Consider the following 13,472-nt stretch of genomic DNA (forward strand, 5'->3'; position numbering starts at 1 on the left):
GAGCCACTAAAGCGGACTTAATTGGAGTCAGGGTTGTTAAGGCAAAGGAAGAAATGTGAATGGGGTGTTGGGTTACCCGGCTGAGTAAAAGCTTCACGGTTCAGATTCAGGGTGAAGTAGATGATCGCATCTGGAAGCCCAGCCCCTGTCAGAGTCGGTGTTGGTACCTGGTCTCTGCAGCCCTGCCAGCTGAAACAGGTTTGGGTCGGGTCTCTCACCCACGAAGCCGCTTCTCAATTCAGTAGGGAACATCTGGGAATTAGAAATGCCTGTCGGTGCTTGACGGCGCCTCTAAATCCAGTGTGTATCTTAACTGGGTGCCCACCTCAGCCCGAGCTTCCTGATGGAGATGTGTTCTTAAAGAGAACCGGTCCTGGCTTCACCCTTGACAGAAACTTAGATGAGCCTGGTCAGTCGAACACAGTCCTAGGGAACATCTGCTGGGCGCCTGGCACCCACGCCCAGCCACGTTTTAGAGGCTTGAGACATCTTCAAGATACAAGTTCCTGTCCGGCTTTATGCTCTGCCTCTTCTCTGTGGCCCTGCTTGGTGGAGCGTGCCCTTGACTAAGAAGCGTGGCTGCTGAGGCACCCATAAGAACAAGGGCACTTCCTCCATGAGTAAGGACTCCTCTTCACAGCACTTTACCATGACTTGTCTTTTTCCTTCTGCTTTTGAGGCAGAGTCACAATAGATGGTCTTTCGTTTTGTGTTTGGGCCCCCAGCTCTTTGGGACCGTCTGACCGCTTGGGTTCGGACAGCCCCAGAGCCCGCTGTTCAGCCAGCGCACGCTGCGCACCTGCGTGCAATCAAGGCAGCTGGTGTGAGGGCCTCATTGTGCTGCAGCAGGATCCCAGAAACAGACTCTTCACTCTTTCTCCCCTTCTTGGATATTCGATGGCGTGTCAAGCATCTTGGCTGCTTGAAGCCAGGGCCCCGGGCCCTTTGAGTTCTGCAGAGAGGCGGTCCACTGCCTCGCCATCTGGGCCAGAACTTGCCGGTCGAGGCATGTTCCTGGACAACGGGCATATAGCAGCTGTGTATTAATCTGCGAAACCCAATCACTTATCCACCCAGGACATCTGGGACCGGGTAATCATTTTAAGGAAGCATGGTTTCTTTGGGAGGGCAGTTTCTGTCTGGACTTCAAAAGGGGTGTGGTTACCGTGTTCTAACCTCTCAGCTTTTAATAAAGGATGAAATCAGATCTTGAGGCAACTGGGTCACAGTTCTTTTGAATGCTTATTCCCCAGGGGCATTTCCTGTTCTAGTAAGGATTTTTCAGTTTAGCACTGAGGTTTCCTTGAGGCTAGCTCAGGAATTTCTTGCAAAAGACTAAGGAGATGGTACAAACTTATTTTTTCAAGCAATCATTCATGTCTCCTTTCCCACCTTCTGGAATTTAAATTTCATTCTCTGGGCTGGTCCGAGAAGTGAATACCTTGTGGCAAAACTAGATTTAAGAGGTCTCGTGAGTTCCTATTCAGATGGTCTGTGGTTTCTCTTTGCTTAACCTCTGCCTGCAGCCTGGACCGACCACACAGTATGGATGGCCAGGGGGAAATACTGCTGAGGTGAAACACAGTTCCCGGGGTACTTAAATTCTTACTCTGCCACCTTTCTAAGTGTAGGGGCCTGACCGATGCTGCAATGCTTGATAATCATGTGGCCACCCTGAAATTTCCAAAGGGAGCTCTCGCCGGTGCTTACCCCCCAAATTCCTGGATGCTTCTAACAGAGAGAGTTCCATGAATCTAGCCCAGAATAGCCAGTCTTGCCCCCGGTGTATAACCTTCCTCTCCACCTTAATCTTTAAAAACAAAAAACTAAGCCCAGGCCAAGGGTAATTTTTACTTGAAACCAGGAGGGTGGGGAGGAACACGAGCTAAGGACGAGTTGTCCGAGTAAGCCATCTGCTCCTGGTGGCCGTGGCCAAACCGCTGAGTCCCATGAGCCAGTGCCTTTCCCTCCCCCAAAGAGGGAGCCCACCTCTTCCCACCTGGGTACCCCGGGGGCAAGCGTCAAAGGAGGCATCGTGGAGAGCCCAGAGGACACTCACATGCCTAGGGGTCCATTTTAAGCATCTTTTAAGATATTTTCTATATAAAACAAATGCCCTTCCCTGTCTTCGTGCCACCAGTGGCCCAGTTCCATCCACTGAACGGAAAAGTGGAGACTGCCGTTACTTCCTTGGTTTTCCCTTCGTCCCCTTAGACGTGGTCGCCCCCCGCCCCTCCCGTCTATTTCACCATCGTGGATGGAGAGCGGAGGACACCATGCGGTCTTGAGGCAGTCCTGTGTGAGTCCGTGATCACTTTTGTTGGTGTTTGTTTGGTTGGTTTTTTTTTTTTTTGGTAACTGTCCTAAACCAGCAGGTGTTTGGAAATTAGGGAAAAATTAAATTCTCACCAATGGTTGCTGTTACAGTTAAATCAATAAAGATCTTGAGTATCAACTTGTGTTCTGATTTTCTTACATTTTGGGGGAAACCCTGTGGATTTCGCATGTGGAGGGTCTCGACCGGTGAGGTAAATCGGCAGAGATGGTCAGCCACCTCGTGGGGTGGTTCTCAGCTTTGGCAGAGCACTGGCTTTGTCCGTCTGGCCCAGAGATGCAGCGAGATGCCCTGTCCCTTCCCTCAGAAGCATGGTGGTGAGTGAACAGGTGCATGCGGGGGCCGGACACACCAGGTAGGCCCCTCTGTCCTCGGACCAGCCTCATGGAAGCCCAGACAGCGGCTTTCCCTTTTTCCGAAGAGGGCTGCCTGTGCCCCCAGGGGCACCTGTCAGAAATGCATCCCCTCGGAGGTCCTAAACTAGGCTGTGCTGCAGGAGCATCCAATTCCTTGCTATTATTAAACCAGTGAGTCCCCCGTATTAATACCGCGAACAAGAATTCTGTCCCGTTGGAGATGCGAACAGAGGTCCGCAGAGTAAAAGTGGACTAGAGGAAACATTTTCCCGTCCAGACAGCGGCGAGGTTTAGTTCTGAGGCTTCAGACTGAGCCAGCCTTGAAGTCCAGCCGAGCTGCTTAGAGGCCGCATTCCTTCTGCCAGGATTCTCTCAGGTAGGCGAGGGTTAAGAACTACCCCTTTCTGGGTGGCCGTGAGGCTCAAGGAAGGCTTTGCTTAATCTGGGGCCTGGCACATGAAGAGTTCGGGAAAGGGCTGGAGCACAGCCCAGTTGGCGTGGCGGCCAGAGGTCAGCCAGCTGGGCCTCCTTTGCCTTGGGAGTGAGCGAATTTGGGCGTGGAGCAGGCTGTGGGCTGCACCCACCACTCAGCCCTGGGACCTCTGGAAGGACTCTTTAGGGGAAGATGGGGCCAAACCCTTCTGCTAGCACTTCATACATCCTTTCCTCTGCACAGAGGCAGGTAGGATGCTAACTTCCAAGGCAACTTAGGAATGGGGTGGTGGGGGGGGAGAAGGGGAGACAAGGTGGAGGCAAACCCCCACAGTGGTGCTACTGGAGTCCCAACCGCCTCCCATGTAGCCCCCGTTTCTGCTTCTCTCCTTCCAGTCTTTCCTTTTCTCCACTCCTATGTACCTCCAGGCCCACCCCCTGTCCCGGCCAAGGACAGTAAGGCATCCAATTGTTCCCACTCAGCTACCAGCCTGGCACGGCTCAGTACAGTAGACCTTTGCCTTGAGAGCACGTTAAAATAACCATTCTGTGAGAGCCCCATCTGGCCCCCTGGTTAGGGCAGGACTCCGTTCTCGGGGGCAGTATTTCCTCCACACACGGGGCGCAGGGCATGAAGCCATGTTGCCAGGCTTGGCCCCAAACGCCTCTGGCCCTGCAGCATGATGACCCACTGCCGACAGGCCCAGGACGGAGCTCTCAGCAGGGCTCAGCAAAACGAAGTTCCACTCCTTTGTGCCTGCCGGCCTCGTCAGTGAGGTTTGCTCTGAGTCAGTGGAGCTGCTGACTGTAAACTCTCCCACAGCCATGGCCGCAAGGAGCTTGAACTTTCGCTTTCCTGGCCCTCGCCATAGAAGAAATGTTGGGCACCTATTTAGTAAGGAGGACGCTCTCAAGCCCCAGGGTTGGGATTTTCACTTCCCAGAACCTTGGTGTGGTAGTGGGATTGGGTCCAAATGTTTGGTTCCAAAGGCTAGGTCTTGACCCCAAAGTAGGGGAGCAATTAAGCTGCTATTAAGGACAGTGCCCCTAGGGCTCCAGAGACCAGAGCCGAGTTCTTGACCCCGCCCCTCCTAGCTGTGTGGTCAGGCCCCGGGACCTCCGGACGGGATAAAAAGCTGGCCTCATAGGGGTTCTGAATAGAGTCAGCTGCAGAACCCTATTGTGATTCGGGATTGTGGTGACCGCAGGTCTATTTCCACCCCAGGAAAGGAGCAGCTAGAGCGGCTTGGTTGCTGAATCAGGGCACTGAGGTTTCTCAAGCCCAGGCCTGGCTCTAGCCTCGCCAACCTTGGCCTAGGCCAGGATTACTACCTTGACTCAGCCAACGCTGTAATCGGGTCAGGAGGGGTTCCCACACGATGGGGCTCATTCTCCTAAGCCTGGAGCAGAAGTTGACCGGCTTCTTGGGGAAGCAGGGGTAGAACTACCATAGACTCGCGTTCCCGCTAGATTGGCCCCCTCACCCCGCCAAACAGAAACAGCCCCTGTTCTGGCAATGCTCAATGAGGTCAGCTAAAAGAGAAACAGGATCGCTGCCTTTGGGGTCTTTTCATCCAAAAGGCAAAGCTGTGCTCAGGTGCTTTGGGTAGAGCTTCCCACAAGAAAGGTGGGGTTCCTTCTGCTGGGCTGCTAGGTGGAACCCGAAATCAAGCCCGACTGTGAACCCTGACCAACAGAAGAGCGGGTAAAGGTTAGAGAGAGAGGGTACGGCAGGCCTGGGGCTCAGCAGGCTTTGTAAGCTGCAGAGGGAGATGGGGATAAGGCCCAGAGGACAGTCCGTGATGTAGGACCTGCTAACACACATGTTATAGCACTTCATAGGAGGAGGCTGAGCAAGGAATCACTCACCTGAGGCCACACAGCTTCTCAGCGGCCCGGGTGTGACCATAAGCCAGGTCTTAGGCCACCCTCGCCCCTGCTGGACGGGAAGCTCAGGGGCCTCATTAACAGCACACAATGAGAGACCGAGGTGAACTCTCACCAACTTTAATAGACTCGGATTGTGTGTGCCCACGCAGGCTGGCTGGGGGGTGCCTGAGGGCTCCACTCCTGGAGTCCAGCGTGGGCAGCTCTCTGGAGGAGTTTCTGCCTCTCCCTGCAAAGGCACCAGCTGGCCTAGGAGGACTTCACAATGGCTGTATTGTTTGTGCAACTCATTAGCAAAGACCCACCCCGGGGAGCCTCCAGACAAGGCCAGCGGATCGCCACTGGCCAGCCCGAAACAGGTGGGGGCTTTCCTAAACCAGCCGGAGGCAAGAGCCAACTGTTTCTCCTTTAACACAGTGAACTTCATCTTGGCAGGGGTGGGGGTGGTCAAAGACCACCTTTGAGAATACATAAAAGTTATCGGTAACCTGTCCTGCCTCAAAGATAAATGCACGTACGCCCCAACTTTTGCATATCATTTCTGAGGGCTCATAGGTTAAGAAGTCAAGTAAAGAACCCTTGCCCTACTGCTTTTAGTCACCACTGTCTCTTCAGGAAAGAGAACAGCCCACCAGCCTGCCGCCCAGGCTTGCTCCTCTCTCTCTCCCAACAGACAGCAGCCTCTGTGTGAGCCTGACCCCACAGAGCCTTCCTTTACAGGGCAGGCAGCTCTTCCCCCTCTGGCAAAAAGAGCAAACTTCCCCCCTCTGTGTCTCCTCATTGCGTTAGATGGTTCTCGTGTCTTCTAGGACCTTTCAACTCCCAGGGAACAGGCAAATCCGGACCCCGCCAGGATCCCCTCAAAGGCACCCACATTCTTCCACAATCATGTCTTTATGATGGTCTAGGAGGACTCTGCCATTGTCCACGTACAGCATGCTCAGCGGCTTGGTCTTCACGGGGGCACAGCAGGTAGAAGGGACTCGGTGGGGCTGGTATCGCTTCAGCAGACTCTGGGGGAGAAAAGTCAGTTAAAATCAGTTTCTGGGTACGAAAGCAGAAGAAAATCGTTCTCATAAAGGAATCAGCCTGCCAATATACATCATCAACTCTTAACATGTAAAGTAACTTTACAGGCTGTTTAAAAAAAGAGCTAAACAGGAGATTCTAAAAGCTGTATCTGGGTAGAGCAGTAGCAAACAGACATGTCCTCCTATTGTTCTAGTCTAGAGTCCATGCCAATTCCAAGAAACTCCTGGTTTCGTTCCAGAAACATGAAGCAGAAGAGAGTCATGAGGAAATTCTTGTGGGATTTGCTTTGTTGCCCAGAGAAGGGCAAATAGAGTCAGTAGGAGAAAAGGTAACAATCCCTTGGCCCTCTGGAACTGGGCCCCATCCCTGTGGTCCAGTGAGGTCTTTCTTTTTGGATCCGAGTGTCAGAGTTGCTATTGGGACTCTCTGGGTCACTGGGGGTCCCCCTGATCATGCAGCAGGGAGGTTCATGGAGCAAAGTCCCAGGAGAGGCTCAGGCCTTTGCCTAGGAAAGGTCCTGCAGGGCTCTGGCCCCACTGGTGCTTCCCTTGTACGAGCTCAGCTCACATGCTCCCCAGAGCCTCTGAACCCCAATATCAGGGCCACCATGTTAGGCTCTATTCTCTGCTCCCTCCCTCTCATTCTCCCTTTGCTCTCCTCCACCACCTTCTAGAACTTAGGCCGATTAGTGGCACGTGGTGGTAGTCTTGGGCCCTCCCTACTGCAAAACGGTGTCCAACTCCTGTTTTAGGTGGCAAAAGTACAGTGGCTAGCACAGGATTACCCCAACCGTGGCCCCATAAATGTGGCCCCCATTCCATCAGTGAATCACAGACTTCTAGTAGTGATGACACATCATCCAACGTGCCGGTCACCAGCCAGCAGATACACACGCGGGATACATCTCATCTCATTTAACCCTACAACATTGCTATGAACTATGGCATTGCCATCCCCCTTTCACAGGCGGGAAAGGTCACGCTCAGACAGAGTAAGCAACTTGATCAATCTCACACAGCTAATATGTACGAATCAAAGCCAGGTTTATTCCCAGCGTCCAGATTCTGAACGTCCTTTCCTAGAATAGTCAGAGCTGGGGAGAAGTGGAGGCCTTCTAGTCTACACCCTCCACCCCTAATTTTATGAAAGACAAGGAAGAAGACCTAAGGAAGCAAGGTGTTCAAGGTTACCCAAGGGGGCGTGGCTGCATGTAGGCCCTCTGAGGATCGTGTCACAGGCCATCAGTCTCTCCCAGGATAGGAGCCGGCACACTGTTGGTGCCCGAATAATGGGGAACGAATGAACAGCAATTTACAAGCAAAGCCGGAGTCCTGTGCCCACCCCCCGATCGGGCAGTATGGCCCCCTCTCCCCCACAGCCCCCTGCCACCCCTCCCCTTGGCAGGGCTCCGCACCTGGATGTACGCGTGGTTGGTCGGATGGAACTCCTCCCCCACGGGGTTAGGACACTCGCCCTCGCAGCGATAGGCATTGTACTGCTTGGGGTAGATGATCCAGGAGCCCCATCCAATGAGGTTGAAATCCACTTGGAACTTGACCTTCCGACACAGCTGGCTCTTGTCCGGCAAGTGGTGTCGACGGTGCCGCCTGCCCCTCTCCTGGGACAGCTGTCCCTCCCGGGCCCGCCAGGAACTCTCGGCCTCCCACAGCAAGGTGGAGCCGCCCAGCTGCCTCCGCTCCGCGGACAGGTTGGAGTAGAGCATGAGGAGTGCACTGGCGACGGGCAGCGTGGGAGGCCGCTGCTGACACTCTCCAACCAAACCGGACATCTGCTCCTCCAGCTGTCCAGGGTGCTTCAGCCACTTGGAGAGTGGCCTGGTCACCTCCAGGACCATGCTGCCCGAGGAAAAAGTGACCTGGGACAGAGGGACAGCGAATAGGTCCATCCGAAGATGCTCCCGGCAGTCAGCTGGGTCCTGCTCCGCATCCGGCTTTAGCTGGTGGAGAATCTCGACGGAGAGTGGCACGCCAGGGGGCAGGTCCACAGGGCTGGACAGCTGCAGCCGGAGCTCAGCCCACACCAGATCCTCCACTTGGCTCAGGAAGGAGAAGTCAAAAGCAAACGTCCAGTTCTGCCCGTCCACCTCCACATCTGGGTGGGGAAAAACCGGGAAGGAAGCAGAGTGAGTGGGGGCCCCCTGCAGCCTCATTGCTGTAACAACCACCAGAGCTCGTGTTGGAGCCTTAACCTGATAGGAATCCTCTCGGTGCTCTCAGCCCAGCCCCTAGGCGTTGGGAACGTGGAGTCCACTTTAGTCCGATTCAAATCACAGCCCTGAGAGGTTAAATCACCCGCACAAGGTGGCAGAGCTAAGAATGAACCTGGATTTGCCCAACCGCAAAGCCCAAACTCCAAATCATGTCACCGTTCTGCGGCTCCCTCCAAGACACTCGAGAGCTGGAGAACAACTGGTAGAAACTGGATGAGTTCTCCCTGCTCTCTGGCCAAACCCTGAGCTTTCCGACCTAAACCCTCAGCCTCCACCGACCCTGTGACCCTGAGCAAGTCACCTTCCCAGACTCCGCCTTCTCATTGGAAAGGGTGGCCTATTTCGTGGGCACATTGAGGTTGATACGCGTATCATGGAAAGGCAAGGCTCGGTGGCCTCAGGGGGACACAGGCAGCAGAATCCCAAGACTGGCCACCCGATGCTCCGCCCACTCGTAAGTTTCTGCAGAGGCAGAAACTTCAGGAGTTCTTGACAACCTGACGCATAGGCTTCTACAAGCATTCTAAGCATGACTTTGCGCTGACCGGGCAGTTTTCCACCCTGTGGGCTTTCTCATCTACCTGCAGGGTGCTTATCACCTCCCCCCCCCGCCCCCCCCCCCCGCCAGGGGCATTCCCACACCTAGGGCAGACACGGCAGCACACACACAGCCCCTGGCCCTGTTCTACCCCCCCTTCCCAAGACAACTCAACCCAAACTGGATGACAAGGAATGGGGAAGCACATTCCATTCATTTTAGTCCTGGACTAATTTGGTCCGATGTCTGGGAACAGCATGTTTTTGTGGATTTTCAGGTCACCTAAAAGTGACCTTTAACTTTTTTCAAGCCCAGTTTCCTTTTCTTTGCAATGGGAACTGTCATGCCCTACCCATCCCTGCATCCTCACCAGTCCTCATGGAAATAAAGAGGCTTGTCGCTAAATCAAAGTCAGGGATCATCCCTTAGGAAAAAACACTAACCCTTTCGTGAATCGAGCTCAAGGGTGGTGATGGTCTCCGATTTAGGTCTACTCTGGGCAGACCACTAACAGTTTCCTTTTTTTTTTTTTTTTTTTAAGGGTCTCATAGAGCATCTTTGGTCAGATGGTAAGTGAATTTCTCTGAGAAATCCAAACTGCATTACAAGGAGGCCGTCCCAGCTTCAGCCTCCTGGCAGCTTCTCCCAGCCCACCTTCAGCGGCTCTTCTTCATTTCCACTTCCCTCCTCATTAGCACCTGCAGGGGGCAATAACCGGCCCCTGGCTAGCAACTCTCCCCGGAGGTGTGGGGAGGAGGCAGGCATTCCCCCTTGGCCACCACAGCACCCCCTAGCCACCTGGGGATTAGGTGGGACCTGCAGCAACTCCTGGCCACCTGCACCAGGAATTAAAGACTTTTTATCTCAAGTAGCCACAAATGGCCTTTTAGAAGAAGACATTCCAGCCCAGCAGGTTAAGAGCAGAACGCTCCGGTGCGTTCTGTGAGGCTTCAAATTCTGCCACTGGCTGTTGAACGTTGGGCAGCTTACTTTCCTTCTCTGGGCCTCAGCTTCCCTCTTGGTAAAAGGAAGATAGTGACAGTATCCACCTCGTGGGAGTGTTAGGATTTACTGAGATAACATGCGTACAGCGTTTTGCCCAGCACAGCCAAGGTACAGCAAATGTTGGCTGTCGTCAACCACTTCCTCATTACTGCCGACGGCCAAGGTTAGAAATGAAGGTGTCCAGATAGGTAGTGAGGGACCTGGACATAGAAGCAAAATCATCTGGGCGCCTGGGCGGCTCAGTTGGTTAGGCGACTGCCTTCGGCTCAGGTCATGATCCTGGAGTCCCTGGATCGAGTCCCCGCATTGGGCTCCCTGCTGAGTTGGGAATCTGCTTCTCCCTCTGACCCTCCCCCCTCTCATGCTCTCTCTATCTCATTCTCTCTCTCAAATAAATAAATAAATAAGATATTAAAAAAAAAAAGAAGCAAAGTCATCTGTTCCCAGAATGGACAATGTGTATGGAGTGCACCTGCCCCGGGTGAGGAGGAGTCTTTGACTCCATGACCCCCACCCCTGGCCAAGGGCTCCCTGGGAAACAGGGCTGATAGGTTCTCTTAGAGCTGGCTCTGGTTCTTGTTAGGACAGGGGTGCCTAATCTTCTGGGGCTCACTGATGCCTGATACAAGCTAAGAATGCTCCCACCTGTACAACAAATGTGACTTGGGGTAAATATCTGGAGAGGGTTCATGGACCCTGAAACCGACCCAAGCCCTGGACAGAGTTGACCCACAGGCAGGCTCCAGTGTGATCTAGACCCACGTCTAGTTCTAAAGAAGAAAGTGGGGGTCCCTGGGTGGCTCAGTCGGCTGAGCGTCTGCCTTCAGCTCGGGTCATGATCCCAGCATCCTGAGGTCGAGTCCCACGTGGGGCTCCCTACTTGGCAGGGAGTCTGCGTCTCCCTCTCCCTCTGCTCATGCTCTCTCTCACTCTTTCTCTCTCAAATGAATAAATAAAATCTTTAAAAAAATAAAGAAGAAAGTGGGTGGGCCCATGCCCTTGGGTTCTCTCCCCTCAGACAGAGTGCTGAGGCTGAGTTAGGACTTGGGGCTCTAGAGGAAAGGAGGGTGTAGGTATGACATTAAGCATCCACTCTGCATTGTTATGAACTCGGAGGATAATCGCCACTATCTGCTTCCCGAGCAGAGCCTGGTCTCCTTCAATCCTTACTGCTATTACAGGTGAGAAAACTGAGGGTGTTTCAAGAGGGCCAGAGGCAGATGCAAACCCACTTTGGTTAGACTCCAACACCCACTTCCCTCTTTCCTGGGGTGGCTTACAGATAAACCCGAGGGAAAGGAGTGTTTAGAACATTCCTTCTCCATCAGTGTCCCTCCAGGCAGGCTCTTCTTGCTGCTTTTAAAAAAAATGAAGCCAATTCACAACACTGAATGTACTTAATGCCACCGTACACTTAAAAAGAGGTAAAATGTTAGATTTTGTCATGTATATTTTACCGCGTGTACACACCAATGAGGCAGAAACCAGTCCCCTGCTTTACAGAAGGGGAAACTAGAGAACTCAACGGACATGCAAGGGACCCACTCGGAATTGGGAAGCAGGCTTTGAGGGACCAGGACTCAGTGTTCCAGTCTCCCGGGCTGTCAAACCCCCACAAACCTTCTGAAACTCTCCAGAAGGACGAGTGAACTGAAAAAGGGCACCCAGCACCCCTTTGCCCAGCCTCCTCCCGGCACCCAGCTGTCTGGTAGAGGGACTGAGCAGAGCACTCCAGTCATTTCCAAGCCGGCTCACTCCTCCAGTGTCCCTAGTCTGCCTGGTCTCCAGATGACCCTTCGGGAGAGGGTCATCAGCTGTCTGACCCCAGACGTGGCCGGCCAGGGAGCTAGGAGCCCCCACCCCCAGACCACAAGGAGCTGGCGGGTGGCCAATTAGATCAGATTATCGGATGTGGATTGCGCCCCAGCGAGGGGGAGGGCCGTCTGGCCCCAGCTGGCGGAGGGAGCCGCAGGCCGAGCAGGATGGCAGGGGTCTGCTCCCGACCCCAGGCGTCAGGATGTGGATTGCAAGGGGCAGGGGACGCGGAGGGACGGCTCCCTCTGCTCCGCACACACCTGCCCGGCCCACCCGACGCCCAGAACGCCCTGCCCTGTTTCCGAGGGTGATCCTCCCGTCACCATGGTCGCTGAGTGCTTCCCCCATCCACGTCTAGGCTCCGAAACCGAATCACTCGGGACTCTGACCCCTTCCCAGCCTGGACTCGAGTTCCCAAGCCTGCCTCAGTTCCCGACTCTGGGGCACCCCATCTCTAGTCCCGGATCTCTGAACTCTAATCCCTGAGGTTACATGCGCCGTGCTGGGTTTCGAAGCTCGCAGTCAGCCGGAGACCCTCCCGGCGCCAGGCAGCACCCATTCACTCTCACGCGGGAGAAGAAAAGAAATCCACAAAATGTATGTAGCAATACTAACGACCATTTATTACTATGCCCGGTTTCGTGCTAAGCGTCGAATGTGCTTCGTCACCTAGCTCTCGCCACCGTCTTCTAAGGGAGGTACTGTTGTCCCCATTGCAGGGAAGCGCACACCGAGGCGCCGCGAGCTTACCTAATTTAACAAGTCGGCTCGGTCCAGTGGCGCAGTCGGCCTCCCACCCTCCGGCACCGCGCGCTGCCCACCCTGAAGCAAGATGCGGGTCGCAAAGTTCTCCGCCCTGGGCCCCTCCCGATGCCACCATCCCCTCCACCCGCCGACCCCGCGCGCCCAGCCGGTGCCGACGCCGAGCCACCCCGGACCCGGACCCCGGACGCGCGCTCCCAGCCCGGTGCGCCCTCGGCCCCGGGCCGCCCACCCGCAGCCCGCCCCGGCGCCCTTCCCGAGTCCCGAGGCGCCCCGGCTGGGAGCCTGCCTACCTTGCGCCTGCAGGCTGCGGATGATGTCCGCCCGGGGCAGCGGGTCCCGGTAGAGGCTCAGCATGTACGCGAGAGGGGACGGCGACGAGGGCTGCACCCGCGTTCGGAGCGGCACCGGGGCCACCGTGGCGGCGCCCGCCTGGCGCAGGACCCACCAGGCGTGCAGGAGGAACAAGGGCAGCCGGGGGGCGAGCATGGTGGGCTGGCTGGGTCTGCGAGCGCCGCCTCCGCCCCTTATATCCTGGGCCTTCGCTGCTGCCCCGCCTCTTTCCTCCTTCCCTGGGGAAAGCCTTGAGCTCCTATACCTGCCCCCACCCTAGGGGGTGGGTGGAGGTGGCCCCCAGAGGGACCACCTGCTGGGGCGGGGCAGCCCCCGAGCCTGGTAGGGAGGAGACCGGCCAAGCTGGCTGCGCTGTTAGGTCGGGGACCGCCCTGTTGGCCCTGCCCGGGCACCCTGGCACGTGGCTACTCTAGATAGGAAGGGCCTTGTTTCTGAGGCACAGCAAGCGTGTCACCGGCAACTCTGAGGTCAGAATTGTGGCTTCCTTGCTCTGCCTTACCTCGGATCCCTGCCCCTTCCTGTGTCTCCAGGCTCCAAATAGATGTCTGGCTCAACAGGACCAGATAGGGAGCAGGGGTGGGCCCTGGAGGCTCGCCCCACACTGGCCTGCGAGGCCCCCACCCAGTCCGGCCAGGTGCAGCCTTCCAGGACACCGCCCCGATGGACTCCAGGAGCACTCCTGGCCGTATCCGGCAAGGCCTGTCCGGAGGGCTAGCTCTGGGGAAC

The 13,472-nt window shown here is 55.4% G+C and overlaps 1 protein-coding gene across 1 annotated transcript; it reads right to left on the bottom strand.

Annotated features, from left to right (window-relative positions):
• Nucleotides 1-4,822: 4,822 nt before the first annotated feature.
• Nucleotides 4,823-12,881, bottom strand: NODAL (nodal growth differentiation factor). Its single transcript, XM_027596466.2, has 3 exons — nucleotides 12,686-12,881; nucleotides 7,457-8,154; nucleotides 4,823-6,023 (listed from the first exon to the last, which is right to left on the bottom strand). The coding sequence occupies exons 1-3, from the start codon at nucleotides 12,879-12,881 to the stop codon at nucleotides 5,871-5,873; spliced, it is 1,047 nt and encodes a 348-aa protein (XP_027452267.1). The 3' UTR covers nucleotides 4,823-5,870.
• Nucleotides 12,882-13,472: the final 591 nt, after the last annotated feature.

Source organism: Zalophus californianus, chromosome 15, assembly GCF_009762305.2.
Source record: "Zalophus californianus isolate mZalCal1 chromosome 15, mZalCal1.pri.v2, whole genome shotgun sequence".
Classification (NCBI taxonomy): domain Eukaryota; kingdom Metazoa; phylum Chordata; class Mammalia; order Carnivora; family Otariidae; genus Zalophus; species Zalophus californianus.